We start from the raw sequence: 19,750 nt of genomic DNA, 5'->3' as shown, positions 1-19,750 counted from the left end.
TTTTTATCAAGACATTTTGTTGATGAATGTATAGCAAAATTTGATAAATTTTTGTTCAAATTATGAATTTGGCTAATGCAAGATTTAGATACAAAAATGCTAGCACGTGCAGGACTCGTGAAATTTTTTCATACATTCACATACTTATTGATCAAAATGTTTCAATTTGGTGATTGTATATTAGAATTTCTTTTATGTTCCGTAACTTTATCCCTCTTCCATACGTGTTTAAAACATTCCATTTAAAAATTACACGTCATATGGGAATTAAGAAATGAGGTAGTCTATTTTCTTATTTATATTAGAAAACTCACCCTTCAAATTATCAAATATGACAAAAGTATGACTTTTCAACCTCTGTTTTGAAACTCGGACCGGACCGGCCGGTCGAACCGGGAACCGGCCAGGTAGCCGGTCCGAGCCATATTAAAAAACCGGATATTTAAAACCCGGTCAAAAACTGGGTTTGATCGGGTTTGACCGGGCAAAAACCGGTTTTTCCGGTTCAACAGTAATTTTTTAAAAAAAAATTCAAACTTTTTAATATTATGTTTTGACCCCCTAAATTGTTAAAACTTATTGATATACCTCAAATATTTGATACTTTATAAATATTGTCCTAAAATTTGATGTTATTTTTCAATTAAATTCATAATTTTAATTCTAAACTTGTTAATATTTATTAAATAATATAAATTGCTACTTGATTGTTCTAATTTCTTTGTATTTTCTTGTTAAATATATTTGAAACATCAAATATATATGAATATACCTTTATTAATATCAATATATTATTAGATATTATATATATAATATTTTAATTTTTAAATAATATTTATTTATGACGTCATCCGATTCGACCCCTATCGACCCCCGGTCGAACCCATTGACCCCTGACCCCTGACCTCGGCCGAGTTGCTATCCGGTCCGGTTCTGAAAACATAGTTTTCAACCTTAACATTCCATTACCCCTATTTGAAAGGAACATTTTGTCACACCCACCATATTGTATTCCCCTTTCCTTATCCACTTGTACCTATACATGGAAGTTCTAATATTTCTTTTCTTCAAGTCTCATTTTGCATTACTCACAATACCTTCAAGGGATTATTTTGGGCTTCCCAATTCATGCATTGATAGCAATTAGATCTTAGATGAAAATTTTGTCCCCTAAGTTTAAGGTTTTGCATTCATACAGAAAACATCCAAATGCGATAGGTTGGAGAGTTATATTACAAAATTTTGATTAAATCTTGCAACTAATTAAGACTATATTGAAAATGTGTCTTCGAGCAATCAAATCTTTGTTTTCTCTTTCATCAACTATGACTCCCCAACATTTTTCTCTTAATTTTAAAGATCTAGTCATTTAAAAAAGTTTTTCTCATTTTTTTCAGAAACCTTCTGGTGGCTTGATACATTTAAAACCAATATCAAGTAGCGATTCCCTTTTTTTTTTTGGCAAAAAAATCTTTTTTAGACTGTCTTTTTAGGCCGAAATAGTCACATTTTTAAGTCCCATTTTTATTTTTAAAGTCAAAATCCATTTCTTTTTTTTTTTGAAAAACTATTAATTTCTTTTTATCCAAAGAAGGGGAGGGACTTTTTTCTCTTTGGATTAAATGGATTATGAATTGCCTGAATTTTGTGTCTTATTCCTTTAATATTAACAGTGATAAACTTGGTTGTGTCTTGCCTCTTAAAGGGGAAGCACACATTCCTTTCCTTTCTCTCTGCCACTTTGATCTCGTGCCTGCAGGAGGAATCAGGCAAGGGGATTCGCTCCCCCTATCTATTTCTCATTTGTACTGAGGAAGTTACTAGTTTGCTCAAGCAAGTGAAAGAAAGAAAATAAGAGGGCTCATAATTTCAAGGAAAGGACAAAAACTATCCCATTTATTCTTCACTAATGATTCCTTAGTCTTTTGCAAAGCTTCAACAAGGGATGCAAGGGAGATTAGGAGAATACTCAACTACTATGAAAAAGCATCAGGATAAGAAATCAACTTTTGTTTTCAGCCAGAATGCAAAGAATAGCCAAGCATATGAGCTGCTACAACAATTGGGAGGAATTCAAAGAGTGCATCAAGGAAAATATCTAGGACAACCATTGGTGATTGGAAGATCAAAGAATCAGGTTTTGGGATACATTAAAGGAAACTGCACGAATGGAAAGGGAAAATGCTAAGCCGAGATGGAAAAGAAGTGTTGTTGAAATCAGTTGCGATAATCATGCTGAATAATGCTATGTCAGTGTTCAAGATGTCAAAAGGTATTTGTAAAGACCTGTGCTTATATATGGCCAAGCTTTAGTAGGGCAGTGATTAGGGAGACAAGAAGATTCATTGGATCAATTGAAGAAAATCACAGAAGTCAAAGGCAAAGGATGATTGGGATTCAGGGACTTGCAACAATTTAATTCTATTTTGCTAGCCAAACAAGTAATGGAGAATTCTCACTACTCCAAAGTTGTTGGTTAGCTAAATAATGAAAGAGTACTTTCCCACAACCCCAATTCTGAAGGCCTAATGCATTCCTAAGAGTATCACGGATATGGTAGAACATATAAAGTGCTATCAAATTGATAGAAGAAGGGACATGGAGAATTATAGGTGATGGGAGAAGTATCAAAATTTGGGAGGGAAGATTGATACCAGAAACCAAAACTGGGAAGTTATCAGTTGCAAAGCCAAGTCTCTGTGAAATAAACACAGTGAATCAATTGATTGTTTGGCTGAAGAATGGAATAAAAAATTAATTCAATCTTTATTCTCTCTAGAGGATTGCAGATCAATTTTGAGTTAGCCCCTCAATCTTTTTAGTGGCAAGGATAAGATTAAGATAGGTTCACAACTCTACAGGGGTTTAAATGGTGATCTCTGGGTATTCCCAGGAAAAGTCAAAGAATCAGATGGAGGAGAATGACAAGACTGATGGGAGTAAGCCTAGCAGTAATAGTTTAATGGCAGGATTGTGGAAAAATATATGGGGACTTGATATCAACACAAAATCAAACATTTCATATGGAAGTGTCTGAACCATATATTCCCCCCAAATGAAGTTCTGCAAAAAAGCAAAAAAGCAAAAAAGAATGGGAAAAGGCAATTCTATATGCAAGAAGTGTGGTGACTGGTGAGGACATTGAAACAATAGAACACATGTTCTTCTCCTGCATTTCTATTCAAGATGCAAGGAATGCAGTCTTTGTACAATGGGATGGATTAGCAGTCATGCATGGAACTTCCAAGTACGGTGGATCCAACTTTAGGAAGTAGTCAAAAGGAATAAAGGGAAGGGGGCATATTGCATTGACTCTGAATCTGTTGTGGCCAATACACAAAGGTAGGAACGAAAGTTGCTTCAATGATAATGAGCAAACTGGATTCTGGATTTCCAGGAAAGCCACAGAAGATTTGGGTGGGGGGGGGGCGGGGGGGGGGGACGGAATTCCTAAAGGTAAACAGGCAAGGGAGAACCACAGAACAAGCAATCCTAGCAATGTACAAGCAGCTTGTACTAATTCTTCAAGTGACCAGCAAAAGATTTTGACTGTTAAAAACACAGACAGCATCAGAAGTATAGTTGGTTTGTGAATTAGATTGAGAGATGGACTGGGAGTCCTCACAGTCACTTGGGCACTACCAGTCGAAGATTGCGTGAGGCCAAAATTGCTGATGCTTTAGCGATACTAGAGGCAATGATGCCGGCAATTGAAAAGAGTTAGCAGCAGTTAGTATTGGCTCTCAAAAGTAGTAAATAAGATCAACCAAAAAATTGTAGATAGTTGGAAGCTGCAAAACTGTTTTTGTAAGTGTAGTTTTCTTTTTATGTAAAGAAATAGGAAAATCATGTTAGCAATTGTTTGACAAAATTTACCATTCAACTAAACCAAAATCCTATGTGCGAAATATAGTTTTTTATGTGCCTTAAAATAGAGACACATCTAATTCTACATTAGGGTTCCTTGAGTGTACATGCTTATATAAATGATTATTACAATGGTACAATATGAACGACTTTTGACCCAAAAAAAAAAAAAAAACTCGATCATGTTAGCAACTGTTTGACAAGATTTACCATTACTAAACCAAATCTTAAAGGGTTGATTACCTTTCACCCGCTATGGTTTGGGCTTTACTAAATAAGCCCCTATAGTTAAAACCTATATATAACTCTGGATTGGGTTAAAGTGTCACTATTAGTTTTTCTGTTAAAACTAACAGTTAATAGTCAAAAGTCAAAATCAAATTAATAAATTGACAAATTCACCCTTTCATTACTTTTTTTCTTTTTCTTCTTTCTTTCTCTCTCTTTCTCTCTCTCTCTTTTGGGAAGAGAAGAGATTATTTTGAAAACCTATAATTTAAAATATAAAATATTAACTTTCTCCAATTACAAAACAAATGGAAGGGAAAAAAAAAAGAAATGAAAAAGATGGAAGCGAAATATAAAACAAATAAATAAGAAACAAAAATATCAATTTTTTTACTACAAATATCATTATAGGTTTTTAAATCAAAATTTTAATGGTATTTTTCAGTTCTTATTTATGTAGTTTTTATTTCAATTTCTTCTTTTTTAGTTTGGAGGGAAAAAAGAAGTAATAAAAGCATAAATTTGTCAATTTATTATTTTGATTTTGACTTTTACTATTGATCATTAGTTTTAACAAAAAAATTACCGGTGATATTTTAACCCAATCCATGAAAAGATTATATATAGATTATTAAATCATAAACAGGAGAATAAAAAGATAATTTACCCAATCTTAAATGTGAAGTATAGTTCATGTGCACCTTAAAATAAAGACACATCTAAATTTTAAGATCAACAGTCTCTTAATTGTACATGCATACATAAATGATTACTACACTAATACAATACAAATGATTTTTTACCAAAAAAAAAAGACTCAAAGACACAAATTGCATGTAAGGCCAAAAAAAGAGAGGAGAAATTAGACAATTACTCAATTATCACCAAACAAATGCACAAAATCCAGTAAAACGGAGACTCGTAATCTACTTAAGAAATGTACCTGACACAAAGGAGGCGCAATTAGAATGCCACGTACTGCCTCCCGCGCTTCACATTTTTAGCTCCAAATTTCCCCTCCCAACACCCAACTAGAACCTCCGAGTGAAGAAGGCCGGCCATGGCCGCCGTGGCTAGCACCACTTCTATTCTCAACAACTTTCCAAGAATCAACAAATTTAAAGAAAGCCCTTTTCTCAATTATCTCTCCAGAGGGGTTTTCCCCACTGAGAATTGCGCAAGACCTTCAAAAATGACAATTTGCAGGACCCAAATGAAAATGGTTAAACCCAATAGCTTCAAGAACACTTCTTTTGTGAATCATAATGGTAGAATTTACAACAGGCTTGAGTCTTGTTTGGTCATTCCTCCTCCAAGAGGGAAAAAACCCAAAGCCATTATTAAATTTTTGGGAGGTGCTTTTGTTGGAGCTGTCCCTGAAGTTACTTACAGGTCAATCAACAATTTACTTATGTATATTCGCCTGTCGTTAATATCTCTGTTTCAAACTTGACTATTATAGTTGATAATTTTCATGTCTTTCTTTTTTTTTTTTTTTTTTGCTATTTTGATGAAGTGCTGTTAGATTTCTGGGATGGAACATTTTAATTTAATTTCTGGATTAATATATGTGGCTACTTGCTTGTCCAACTACAGTTTTAACACACTATATTAGATTAATCCTTGAGTTAATTCTTGAAACACAGAAACTAAAATAAATTTGCTTGTAGCGTTAATTTTTTTTTTTTTGGAAGATTTTTTCCTGTGGTTGAAGTAATTTTTTTTTTTTAACTCGGGAAAAGAAGAAGGAAACATTGCGCTGGAAAAACAAGGTCTACTTGATTGAAATTCAAACTGTGATGACATTGCGCTGGTGATGTTTACTACAGAACAGAGGGTTGTTAATTCAATTTTTTCTACTGTAAACTAAAATGCTAATAGAGTCTTATGATCTGTTTTGTTTGATTAGTTTTTTTTGTTGTGGTGGCAGCTATTTGCTTGAGCAACTGGCAAATGAAGGCTATTTCATTATCTCGGTGCCATATAACGTGACATTTGATCATGAAAAAGTTACTAGGGAGATTTATGAGAGGTTTCATGCTGGCTTTGATTTGATTTTGGGGTCTGAATTGCCAGAATATGGCCTTTCACCTGATGATATTGTTGATCTTCCACTTTACTCGGTTGGCCATAGGTGAGTGGAGGTTAATTGAGCATTAATGATCACAAATTAAACTTCATAAAGCCTTAATTGTGTTGTCTAATGTTAGTTTGTATGTTCAATGATATACTTTGTCCCGAGGATGTTAGGCATGTCCTCTTTTTTTCTTAAGGAATCTTTACATCGATGTGTATTGGAGCTGCTAACCTTCATAGCAACATTCATTTTATCATAGTAGAGGTTCAGTAAAGCTGTTTTGGAGCTGAACATGGGATAGTTGTCCAATGAATTGTTTTTTGAACATAAGATGATCGAGTTAAGCTTGGATAGATTGGAGGAACTTGCGACTGATTGAATTAACAAAATGCTGGGAACGTTCACTTTGAAATGGTGAGGGTGATGAAGAATACTTCAAGGTTAAAAACTTCGCTAGTACCTAAGTTTCATTCCGATGAGACTTCGTTATAGATAACCATGCCTAAAATGCTATCAAATTTATCTAACTTTTATTTCATTCTTTTCACGATACTATCTTTGACGTTTTTTGGTTTAACTATAATTGCAGCAATGGTGCACTTCTACAAGTGCTTACTGGAAGTTATTTTTGTGACAAGATACCCAAGGTTCCTTCTTTCTTCCAAAGTTTCATAAGTGCTTAACCAAAATTGAACTTAATTAAGATAAGAAAAATATAACTAAAAAGTTATGCTTTTGCAGCTTTAATGTGTGACAATGCACCGTAGTTCAGTGTTTAGTACTTTTTGACTTAATGAAGGTTATACTTGTCTCTCAATGAAGGCAAATGCAATAATATCATACAACAACAGGCCAGCGTCGGAGGCAGTACCATACTTTGAGCAGGTAATTCTGTTCCAATACTGATTTAAGGGGCTTAGCTGTTATCCTGACTATCCAAAAAAAAAAGGTGGCTTTTAACCTTTTTTGCTGTTGAAGTTGAGCAATTAATCTTTATTAAATTGGATGTTTGCTATTTTTTATTTATTTCAATGCTAGAGGTCTTTCTTTATTTAAGTATTTACAGTACTACCCTTATTCCTTCACACAAAAAAAAGAAGAAAGAAAATTGCCCTTTTTGCCCCCTTCATCTCTAACTGCCATAACTTGGGCTATTCATGCAATCCTCCTGCAGAAGGAAAAATTTGCAGTTTATGCTTTAGTTTCTTTCATTTTCCGAGTTCTGGCTTTTACTGGCTTCCAAGGAACATGGATGGGGATTTCCTTTTCTTATACAGTTGTGGCCATGAACTCTTGGAGGCCACCCTTCAAGAGCCCAAAAACCTTTGGGGATTACAATTCTTCCTGGCTGGCTCATGATGACTAAAGAGCTGTTATGTAATATGTGAAGCTGGGAATGGACTTCTATGGGTAGATTGAGTAGTTCAAGACAATGTTTAGTGAGTCAGGATGCATCTGTGTTATGCCACTTACTGAAATAGTCTGTATGAGTTCATGCATAGGATGGCAGCAACTCGTGAGTGTAGAAGTTGGTGTTGCACCTGCACCCTAGTTGAATCCTGCAAATTGATTTGTTTCAGTGGTATCTGACAAATTTGCTTAGATTTGGGTATTCTTTTATATATATATCATTTTTACTATGGATAATAAGATTAGTTTGTAAAATCATCCTTTTCGATTTGTATATAGGGCATTTTGTTTCCGTCTTAGTTCCGACCATGTGACATAAGAGCTGCTGCATACTATGCCAAGCAGGTAATGGTGCTCTAGGGTAGATCAAATAATCGTAGCCACGGCTTAGCTAGTGTGACACAGGACATGAAAGACATCAATATATTGAAGGAAAAAAAACTTCAGTTTCACAATCTTTTAGCTCTGGAATTGATTTAAGATTCAGATTGTGGTTCATTCGCCAATTTTCAGTGTGCAACTGTTGAGCTTGTTGTTGCAACTTTTGTTGGTAAGCAATTGGCTGCCTGATAATGATGCTGTACTTGAAACTAGTAGTGGAAATCTAAGGGTAAAGCATGATTGGAAGTCCAATGGGCAGGCATGGGTGGACTTTTAAAGAACACCCATGGTTAGGAGTTCAATGGTCATCCTACATAGCTACTATTGTAGTGGACAACAATTGCCACAGACTCTACTCTTGAATGGCTGCTTTTTTTTACAAGAGAAAGCTTTTAGGTTGCTGTGTTAGACTCTTTGAATAGCTTGCATTAGTTTTTGTAAATGAGAGTGAGTTTGAATCAAGAAAGTTTCAGAACGAAACCCCTCTTAGTCTCTTACCTGTGAAGTCTTAGTAGTCATCTTTCCTTCCTTCCTTTCTTTTGCCCTTTACCTCTCCTTATCTCTATTTAACCTCTACTTCTTAAATCTAATTTCAGCTCAAATTTCACCAGGCAAACAGCCTATTCTTTCACTGCCTCTCTGAATCTTCACACCAATATATAGGGTAAATTTAAAAGAATCGTGGTTTCTATTGCGGATCTATGATAGCGATGCAACTGACTGATGTAGTTTGTCTGAGTTCATGAACAGGGAACTCTACGATTTGTGAGTGTAGATGCTGGTGAAGCGTTGCACTCTAAGCCCTCCCCCACCAGTGATGTAAAAGTCATGTCCTGTAGATATTTGACATTTATCCAGCTGCTGCCATTTCTGAGAGCATACTTGGTGGATGAAGGGCTCTTTAGCTACTAAGATTGCTTTCATTATCATGCCATGGCATGAGTTTATTACCTTTTTCAAGTGCAATTCTACTAATCCTTCAATAATCCTATGGATAATAACATCTTAGTTGTCAAAAGATGTATACATGACCCATTGTGTCGGATCACATTCCTATCATCCTCAAAATCTCCTTAATTGTCATGCTATGCCCTTTACATTGGAATATGTATAAGATGTAAAATGTTAAAACAAACATGAAAAAGCTAATGCATAAAGGAATGTAAATGTGCCATCACATCAATGTCGTACTATGACTGTCAATTAACAAAGAAAATTTTTTATAATATTTCAGATAGGATATGCTCATATAATGGATGGATTGTAAATAACTTATATTGCTTCAGCTATGCCATGAAGTTGATGTAAAGTGAAGATTTTTTTTTGGAAAGGAAATAATTGGTGACATTACAGGGAGCAAGAAAATGGGTAAACATATGAGTGAAACAGGACAAATGGTAACTGAAGGTAGCAACTCAGAAAATCAAGGGAAAAAAATGTGAAGTAGAAAGTGTAATATGCAGTTTAAAAATTAAAAGAGTATCCATAGTAGATTGCATATATTTGTGGAAATGGTATGTCTGTACATATTACTGACTTTGCACTTCATTTCTAGATCTTTCTGGTTTGAGTATTAGCATCTATGCTTCTGCTTGCTGATGGCTTCTACAGCAACTAATGCACTTTTGTTCATTTGTGATTGTTGTAATTTTGTCCTTATACTGAACTGTTCACCAATTAGTAGTCATCCAAAGGGTGAAGTCATATCAGTCTTCCATTCATTCAAGAATACAAATTAGTTCAGTATAAAAGGGAATCGACGTAAACAACATTATAGTTAACATATCCATGATCTTGGTGATGGTTTAACTGGAGCCAATCAACATTGAGGATTATATGGAAATTTGGATCTAAACATTTATCTAGTTTGTTTAATTTATATTTTGATATTGCATAAATATTATACCTTGAGATTTGGTGGATCAATTTTGTCATATGTTTTTGAACCTTAATTTCATTTTAAATCTTATATACCAAGGCGGAGTTGATTGTAAATATGCTTATATGATGAGTTGTTACTATACTTGTTCAATTGGTAGGGCTCCAGTTTTCTTAGCCCTTGCTTTAGAATCCGTGTCAAATTTTGTCTACTGCCTCTCAAAGAACTACTATTGCTTTTGTAACATTCCTCATTTTTGAAGTTGTATTATGCTATGATGCAGTTAGGACCTCTTGTCAGTCAAATATTTCCAATTATGGAAGCGTCTCCAGTATATTCATTCACTCGAAATGCCTCAGGTTGATCACAGTGAAAGGTTTCTTAATTTTCTTGATACTTCTTTAAAATTAAACATCATTATTTATGTTGCTTTAGCTACTCATACATCAATGCTGCGTTAGTCTAATAGAAATCTTTTGAATCCCAGGATTAATTGTATGCTCTTTACAAAAGCGGGCTACTGAGAAATTGCCAAATCAATCCCTCTGTTGTTAATATAATCACCATTGACATTAGCTTTGATGAGAAACAGCGTGGCTTTGTTTGGACTCTTGAAGGTCATTTTTGCTCTCACCTTCCCATGATCTAACTTGTAGTTTGGGTTAGGTGGAGGAATTTGTGTTGTAGACTGATGAGTATTGGTGGAGTGCAAGAAGGGATGGGGTGGTAGGGAATGTTCCTGTTCTGTTTTATTTATCTATTGTAAATTGCAGTGATAGTGTAGAACTATTTTCTTTGAGTTAGTCTAACTTTTTAGGGTTAAGTTCTGTATAAGGGTGTTAAACAACAGAGTGGAAAACTGGTTACCTATGAGGTGGTTTATATAGAAGAACTCTATTGACGGTCATAGATAGCTCAAGAATGAGGGGTAGGTCTTAGGCTTTTCAGAAACTAGCAAGGCATGCTGTAGAAATTGTATCCTACAATTTGTGTCGACACAAATACTTGTGGAGCTACTAATGTGTGGATATCATGAATTTGTAGCCAAATCAAAGCTTCTAGTTGTAGGTACCAACTTTATTATCCACAGATTGACGATCTGCACTCAACATGGTTGCGTAGTTTTCTATCTGCACTTAATTGAGTAGTTCGTCTGACTGTTGTGACATTCTTGCCAATGTTTATTTACCTTTTTCATTTTCTCTTCTATTCGGAAAACGAACCTTCTGTTAATGTAATGGAGGATGAGTACATCTACCGTATTGGACAAAATTTGAATAGGTACCACCACTTTGATTTAATCTTATACTAATTCCCTGTCCTGTGCAACTCTTTGGATTCCTGAAGACCAATTATTTGGAACTATAGTTTGCTGAAGTGTCTCTACCCTTGATTTCCTTATAGATATGCTAAAAGAGAATCTTCGTGCAAATGTTATTTTCTGAGGCCTTGAAACATACGCAAGATTACCCAGGCATACAAGTGCTCTTTGGTCCTGATTCCATTTTAATGCTTTGAAAGAGGCCTCAACAATATCTGCATTAAACAGAAAATGGGACATTATTTGATTTTTTTTTTTGAGTAAGTGAGAGATCCCAGGTTCAAGCCCTCCCACTTACACTAAAAAAAAGGAGACGTTATTTGACATTTTGCAGAGAGTGTACTTCATTGCAACTTTCAAATGTTAATACGTGCATTTTCATTGTAGATAGCAAGTGTAGCAGTAACAACAAAAATAATTTTTTCGGTTTGTACAAAACTTAATAATTAGAAATTAGAAAAAGAAAATGAATAACTATAATTGAATTTGTACTTTTGCATTTGGTTTCTTTTTCTTAATTTTGCAAATGTTTACTAACAGTTAATTCCTTGTGTGGCCTAAACATTATTTTCCTGAACCATAGAGGCTTCCCCCAACCCCCCCTCTCCCTGATTGTTGTGGGGGGTGGGGGGTGGGGGGACTGGGGAGTCTGCACATGCTAGGCTGTAATCTGCGAGTCCTCCTAAGTCCTTCCTTCACATAACCCACATAATGTTGTTTCTCATTTATTCCTGAAGATATGAGCATGATGGACACTGAAGCGAGTAGTGTATTCATTTAATCCTTGATCAAGCTAATGGTGCATAAAGCTTTTATAACAATGCGATGCAGAATGATGCTTGAAAACTGGGCTTTATCAAGAAGAGAAACTTAATGCATGAAGTGTTTTGATGTCAGGCTTTAGATCATCTAAAACATCGGTCTTCAATTTTGTGTCGAGGGAGTAGAATATTATTTTTAGGGTCTTAGGGAATACAGAGATATTTACTTGCAAACAATGGCAGGTTATGTTTCGTGGACTTTATTATTCATGAAGAAGAAATAGAGCACAAGAGTGACATATAATTAACTTGTCCTTTCATTTTTTATGATTTACAAGAAACAGAAATCAATTCAAGACCTTGAAATTATTATTTTTTAAACTTCTATTAAATCCTCCCCAAGTTTCACAATTACCAAATATAAGGTATCTCTGAAAACCAAGGCAAGCTTTCAAGTAGTAATGAAAGTATCCTGGTACTGGATGGATTTTTTTCATAGGTATGATACAATGCTTCATTTGATTGAAGACATATGGCTGATGAGGTTGAATAATTGCTTATGTCATCTTTCTGATTCTAATGCCTTCTCCTGTCATTGATACTAATATACAGCCGATGCATGGAAAGTACTACTTGATACTGCTGGAACCATGATTCCAGATTACGATCCAGAAGTGGCAGTGTCAGTCAACAAGTTTGTTGATCAGTTGCCGGCTGTTTTTAATCAGGTGACACCCCACTTACATGATGATGTCTATCCAACCTGGAAAACAAATCCTGCCACCTTTGTGGCTGAACATGTCTATATCTCCATCATTTTTCTGTCAAATGGTGAAATGGCTTTGTCGCTCTTTCTGTCTTGTGGTCATTCTCTGATCCTCAAACTGCCTCAAATGGATGTTACTTCAGCTTGCTGAAGGAATTTCGGAGTTCAGGCCAACGCCCTTTGAGAATCTTGACTGTTTCCAGAAGTCATACAATGTTCAGCATACATTACTGGTTTGAACATGTTATTCAAGTACCAGAATTGATTGAATTGCTCCAACTTCAATGTTCACTTTTAAGTCTATATGATTCTTTTTTCAGGTCAAGTTCAATGTTGATGCAATTGATCAGACTGATCTCCTTGAAGAGACACTGAAGCCTCGAGTGGAATCTATTGGTGGAAAACTACAGAAAATAATATTGAATGGAACTCATATTACACCTTGCATACAGGTTTGCTGCAGTAACTTTGTGCTCCTTTTGTATCATAATCTTTAGTCCTTTGCTTTCTGGGAATTTATGCTGACACGTTGTGCTGCGCCTTGTATCTTGTGCCAATTGTGTATGTATTACTTAGCATGATCTTTAAGTTACTTTTGGTAAAAAATTGGAAAGTGGCACGGTAATCAGAACAATCAAGATTCAGAAAATGACATGGTCAACGATTGTTCTCTAACTAAATTTCTTCTTTTTATTCTCCATTTATGCTGAAATTTGTTTTGTTGGACGATCAGGAACCTAGATGGCAAGTGGGAGATATATACACGCCTGTAGATGCTGTTGCTCAAGGTCTTAAGACAATTTCTTTGAACGACACTAGAGTCCTCACAAGAACAATTACAGACTGGTTTAGTCAACTTGAAGGATAGAGACACATGAATCAGACCCATGATGCGGCAATATCTGAATCATGTGAATCCTTCCTGGTATTGGGTTGACCTTCTTCCCTTTGGGTTGTTTGCATAGAATTTTTCTCGGAAAGTTTTGCATGGAAAAGCATCCTATGTTTGCATAGAACTTTCTAGGAATTTGCAGGGAAAAGCATCCTATGATGCATAGGATGCACGGAATTTGGTTAGATATGATATAAATACGTAGTTTTGATAGTTGTTACAAGTTACATGACTTGTAAAATATAAATCTCAGACACTCTCTCTCTACAGTTCTGCACACACTTACACAGATGCAGCTTCAAATGGCACGTCAACATTTAGCCTACTTTTGGTAATTGATACCAGCAATCATTTGCTTTCTGTTTGGTGATACTGAGATTTAAGGGGTAGCCTTGTGCATAGTTTGCGGGGAAGGGCAGACTGTACATCTAAATCTCCTATTAGCATCATCTGATAATGCTTTGTCATGTCTTGTAATCTTTTCCTTTAGGTGTATGTCATTTGCAGCGTGGAAATAGACTATTTTATGGCTTTTCATCAAAAGCTGCAAGAAAGTTTAAACAGGCCTTCAGTAATTGAAGTAATTTGAGCTCTCTATCAGATCAAAGATTTCTTGTCCATCAGTTGCACCAATAATCACTGGCACGAATTGCAGCTATGGAATGAATTGATTTAGGACTAAGCAAAGAATAGCCGCACAAAGTTTGAGCTTTCCTATTTCTCTGTGTTGTTCAAGGACTCTTCCACTACCAACACGTTAGTTTGTTGTAACGCCAAGGTCTTTGACAATCCCAAATAATGTCCAGAAGTATTTGTGTTTTAAGGACACTAAAAGTCTCATTTGGATTGTTATTTTTTAGAATTTTTATATAAAAATACGTTTTAATGATTTAATGCATGTGAGATAAAAAGGTGATTTAAAAATATATTCACAAAAAATTTAAATTTTTTTTTTGGAGAAAAATTGCTTTCCAAACAAAGCACTATTATTTGCTTTTTTTATACTTCTGTGTTGCCTTACAAATATTGACTATGAGTATGACTGCATTCATCAACAAATTGTGGTAAGTATTAAAACAAGATTGTGATGTATTACACCAGTATTCATCACAAGAAGAAATTATAGCGTGTGATGTAGAAGTTCTCAATTTTAGCAACTTCAATATTTTGGTTTAAAAATGAACCTTGGTGGATTGGGCATGGGAAAAGAAATTGTTTTACTTGACATAATATTAATTCATACGTAACAATTGGGCATGATTGAAAATAATTTACTTGAGAATATTAATATGTTCCTTCGAAATTTGTCACAAAAGGACAGACCGATAAGCATAAAGGACCGATACAACCATTATTTGTCCAAAAATTACTATATTATTAATTACAAGAGAAATCAATTTCTAAGTCATACTAGCGTATAAACATAGGCTTCATGTTTTAATTTTGTACCAAAATTTTAGGCTGTTGTTTTAGATTGTATATTGAAATTGTGTGCAAGATGCTAAGGCACTTCTAACCTGCAACCTCTAAATTATTTGCTAAATCAATTAAAGTAAAAAAATAAACAAGCAAAAAAAAATATAGAGTGCAATACCGTATATAAACAAGATTATGCAATACAATATTTATACAATAAGATAAAAGATAAAGCAAATTAAAAACTCAGAAGTTACAAACAAACGTGCAAAAAAAAAAAAATAGGAAGGAAATATTTACATCTTCTTCCCCCACAGCCGGTGCAGTCTCCATCCCTCATCTGCCCACAATTCAATGACAACTTCAGAAATGTGTGCAATGTTTCTATAATCTTTAGTCTCTTCATTTAGATTCTCTAACTTCTCCATCAGTTGAGAACTCAACTCAGACAAATACAGCTTTCGAAGATTCCTTAACTGTTGAATATCCAAAGGTAACTCCTCTAGCAATGGAAGTCTATCCAGACTAAGTTCTTGGAGACTGGGTAATGCACCCTCCTCCACTTTCAGCCATTTTAACTTCTCTAATTTCTCTAGGTACAATTTCTTTAACTTCAGGAATCCTCCAGCCTTGAAACACAACCCCTCTCCTTGGTAAGATCCACAAAATTGAATAGTAACCAAATTTGGCAAATGGTGGAGGGGTTCAAGCGGATCCTCTTCAACCCTTAAACGGCTCCAACACAAAACTATTCTTACCAAGCTTTGAAGATGAGCTATCCATTTCGGCATCTTTTCTAAGCGGCCATGCAATATTAGCATACGAAGAGATTGGAGAAATGAAGAAGGCATTGAAGATGAAAGAGAATGTTGTTGTTGATCATGATGATTCAGATCCATTACCTCATAATCACCACCTTCATTTCTAATTGAAGCAATGTTTAATTCCCAAAGTCTAGTGAGGGTGGCAAGGGAGGAGCAGAGCACCTTTCCATCTTCTCTTCTCAGATTTGAAATCCCTAATCGTTTTAACTGAGTCAATGCTCCTATCTCTTTAACTATTACGGATCCGCTACTCGCATCTATGGTTGTTAATGATTGTAGTGCAAGAAGCCCTCCCAATTTTGATGGAGCTTTAAACCCATGATATCCATAACTTTCATCAGAAACATCAACTTTTTTTAATACCATAAGATGCTCAAGCTTTTGTAGCTTCAGGATTTCCACGGGTAATTCCTTGACTTGAGTTTCACGCAAACCCAAATACTCCAAATTTCGAAGCTTTCCTATGAAATTCGGGACTGCTTTAACCCCTGTCCTACATAGGTTCAGATGCCTGAGATGATACAAGTTGAAAACCTCATTTGGGATTTTCTCCAATGTCTCTTCATCACTCAAATCCAAAACCTTTAACAATCTGCTACTCTTCAAAACTTCAGATAACAAGGTTCTGGATATTAGTGGATTCATGGATTCAATCGTAATAAAGGATCGAAGGTGGTTAAAGCTATAACATTGGCTTTCTTGGTGCTGCTCGGTGTTGTTGTTGCTGCTACTATGGACTACCAAACGACGTACCTTCTCAGATAGCCACTTTGTGCATTGTCCAGTAGTAATTGCGATCATATTTTGTTCCCTTGCCTTGGAAAGAACAACTTCTCGCACTAGATCATGGATTCGACAAGCGTAGGGGATTCCTTCATAAAAAATTTGGGTCACTTGAATTAGGCTCCTATTGACCAGTTCTCTGAGGTAATCGAAGCCTATATCTCTCGTTGTCATTCCTTCTCTCTTACCTACAAATCTTTCAGCTGACCATAATTGAACAAGTCTATGACAACCTATTTCATAATCCTCTGGGTAAATGCTTAAATACAACAAACAGGTCTTAAGATGGCAAGGTAGATCATTGTAACTGAGAGACAGTATCTTTCTGACCCTGTCCAGCATACCAGAGCCTTCTAATTCACCCACAAGGCTGCGTCGAACCATCTCCCATTCCTCTGCAATATTCAAGTCTTTCAAAGCCAAAAGCCCACTGATTGCAAGAACCGCAAGGGGCAATCCCTCACATTTCCCCAATATACCTTTTGCAACGTCTGTTAGATGGGCAGGACAACCATTTCCTTTGAAGATCTTGCTGCAAAATAGGGTCCATGAATCCTCGAAAGACAGGGGCGCCATTTTGAAGACATAATCTTGAGATTTGTTGCAAGATGCAGAGGCTACATCGGCTTTTCGTGTTGTTAGCATGACGCGATTGCCATAGCCATTTTCGGGCAGTGCAAATCTAATCGCATTCCAGAATTCCACATCCCATACATCATCAAACACAATTGCATACCTTCCAGCTTGTTGAAGAAAATCTTTAACACATAGTTTCAGCTGAAATGCAGTCATTGCCTCAATCGATTCCGGAACTGGTTTCTTCAAATCATTGTGTAACTGCCGAGTCAAGTCTTTCAGGAGCTCCTGGAAGTTGCATGGTTGAGAGACAGTTACAAAGGCACGAACTGGGAAATGCCTTCTAATATCTAAATCTTCGTGGACTTTTTTGACTAAGGTAGTTTTTCCGAGTCCTCCCATGCCAACCACAGAAACGACTTTGAGCTGGGAATCATCCCCTTCGAGTAGTTGAGAAATTAGCTTTTGTTTGGGGTGGTCAATGCCAACTAGTTCAGCTTCTTCCACGAGAAGTGCATCATCCCTGCTATAGCGCCATGTTGTGTTGTTAACAGCAGCAAGAGACTCCGCCGCTTGGGTAGTACCGCCGAATTCTGATTGGTATCTCTGATGCCCTTCAGATATATTCTTTACTCTGGCCTTGATGCTCTGTATTTGCTCAGCAACCTTACGACGAGCTCGCAAAGTCTTCACGGAGTTGAAAATTTTCCTAACAGAGCCATAGAACCCTGTTGCATGATGGTGAGCAAAGCGAGCTACGAATTCATCAAGAACATCTTCAGTGTCATAAGCTGCTTCTCGTACTTGCTTGATCCATTCTTGCATCCTGGGATCTGCATCTTCTTCCTTTGTTTCTGCCACTCCCAGGAAAGATCTCATGTGCCCCAACTCATCGCTGATGAGTTGAACCTCTTGGCGAAGCCCTCCCAATAATCTGCCCTCTTCAAGCAGAAAAATTGAGAGCTGATCTAACACAAAAGAGAGAACTGTTTCTGCCATTTTCAGCCCTTTTCTTTAACTTGGGAATATCAGGAAAGGAAGAGAGGCTCCTTGACCTTGTACAGAGAAGGAAGAAATTAGAGTTGGTCATCGGTTCGTAATATGATGAACTTAATAATGTGTGATTCAGTACTATTGGTCAACAAATCAAAACCGCGTTCAGATCTATTAATATAATATAAAAGGTGTGGGGCTGAACTTACAAGATCCGGGGCTGAAACGGTTGCAGAAGCAACAGTTTTTTGAGATTATGTGTGTTTTACACACGATATAATTCTATTTAATGACGATATAACTTATTTTCAATAATGCATAATTCTAGAATAAAATTTTATGAGTTTCATATATATTATTAAAAATAAGGTATAAAATAAAATCTAAACCTTACAATTTTTTTTTTACCAAATCTTGGCCGTAGCAACCGTCCGTGCCCATCCGAACTTACAAGTCTTTGATCCTGCAAAGACTTCCAGACATATTCACATGTGAATCTGTCCTTTACTGATTTAATTTGTGGGACACTTGTGTTACATATCATCGTGATGACTCTAAAAGAACATTTATTTTTATTAATTGCTCTTAAACATGTTTTACAATTACTTATTTATCTTAAATATATTACACTACAAAACATGCTACAGTGAATAATACACAAGTTTTTCTAAGTAATATTCTATCCCAACTAAAAAAATAAAAGGAATTCTTTTATTGGCTTTTGCTGTTATTACCTTTTTACAGATTCCTATATCAGAACAGTTACTTTAGTTAAATATTTAAAATTCACCGGTGAAACTTGTTGCTAGTCATAACTTGGATGTCAATTACTCGAGCTACTTGAATCCTGCGACAACTAAAACCATATTCTTTAATTCTTTTGTAAGAGTTTGTCATCTTGATCCTGTTACTACAGAAGAATTGTCAAAATCGTGTGAAAAAGTTAAGGATGAAATGCTTAGAAAATATATATCGTAATCACTAATCAGAAGAAAGAAATCGGTGGGAAAATGAAGCCATAATCGTCCAAAAAGGAAAGAAAAAACTAAAGCAATAGGATGGAAATTTAAAGAAAAAGCCAAACGGCGATTTGATTTTGAAAGACGAAGCTGCCTTACCGACAAAAGAAGCTGCCTAAAATGCAAAAATGAGGAAATTATCATGAAGACTTTTTTAGTCAGTGGAGTCTTCACTCTTCAGGGATATTTAATTGACTGTGGGTTCTTCGAACGGATAAAGGAGCAGCCATTGCACCATCTTGCAAAAGGAAGATTGTTTATATTTATATGCCTTGTGTTTATTTGTGTGTGTCAATGTGCATTTTATTTTAAATTACTGTAATTTTGGGTTAATATTTGCCATGACGGTTTGGAATGATAAATCACGCCAACTAAAGAAAGTCAAAAGTCATTTTTTCACTTTGTTTTTTTAGGGGCACACATTAATAATTTAATATTGTTGGCCATTATTTTCTAAATATATAGAGTCTAAGCAGTTTTTAGTCTTACCAATATTTATAAGTTGATTAGCTCCACAAATTTTTGGGTGCATTTGTGATTTCAAGGACATTAATAAA

General features: G+C 35.6%; 2 protein-coding genes across 3 annotated transcripts; one reads left to right on the top strand and one right to left on the bottom strand.

Annotated features, from left to right (window-relative positions):
- Positions 1–5,058: 5,058 nt before the first annotated feature.
- On the top strand, positions 5,059–14,125 carry LOC113779644. Of its 2 annotated transcripts, XM_027325307.1 has the most exons (9): positions 5,059–5,487; positions 6,026–6,229; positions 6,762–6,819; positions 6,995–7,057; positions 10,126–10,201; positions 12,537–12,652; positions 12,834–12,923; positions 13,011–13,142; positions 13,424–14,125. In XM_027325307.1, the coding sequence occupies exons 1-9, from the start codon at positions 5,156–5,158 to the stop codon at positions 13,556–13,558; spliced, it is 1,206 nt and encodes a 401-aa protein (XP_027181108.1). In that variant the 5' UTR covers positions 5,059–5,155; the 3' UTR covers positions 13,559–14,125. The 2 variants fall into 2 exon arrangements, with proteins under 2 accessions (XP_027181108.1, XP_027181109.1); XM_027325308.1 differs by lacking the exon at positions 6,026–6,229.
- Positions 14,126–15,294: 1,169 nt separating this feature from the next.
- On the bottom strand, positions 15,295–18,180 carry LOC113780344 (disease resistance protein RPM1-like). Its single transcript, XM_027326152.1, has one exon. The coding sequence runs from the start codon at positions 18,178–18,180 to the stop codon at positions 15,295–15,297; it is 2,886 nt and encodes a 961-aa protein (XP_027181953.1).
- Between the last annotated feature and the right edge of the window lie 1,570 nt (positions 18,181–19,750).

Source organism: Coffea eugenioides, chromosome 8, assembly GCF_003713205.1.
Source record: "Coffea eugenioides isolate CCC68of chromosome 8, Ceug_1.0, whole genome shotgun sequence".
In the NCBI taxonomy this organism is placed as follows: domain Eukaryota; kingdom Viridiplantae; phylum Streptophyta; class Magnoliopsida; order Gentianales; family Rubiaceae; genus Coffea; species Coffea eugenioides.
Note: the sequence above shows the minus strand (reverse complement) of the source record. Positions and strands in the feature narration are given on the sequence as shown.

Excerpts from the sequence above, each read along its gene's own strand:
- LOC113779644 (XM_027325307.1), top strand. The coding sequence starts at position 5,156 with ATGGCCGCCGTGGCTAGCACCACTTCTATTCTCAACAACTTTCCAAGA. Across the intron at positions 5,488-6,025 it reads GTCCCTGAAGTTACTTACAG|CTATTTGCTTGAGCAACTGG; the intron begins GTCAATCAACAA and ends TTGTGGTGGCAG. Across the intron at positions 6,820-6,994 it reads TTTGTGACAAGATACCCAAG|GCAAATGCAATAATATCATA; the intron begins GTTCCTTCTTTC and ends CTCTCAATGAAG.
- LOC113780344 (XM_027326152.1), bottom strand. The coding sequence starts at position 18,180 with ATGGCAGAAACAGTTCTCTCTTTTGTGTTAGATCAGCTCTCAATTTTT.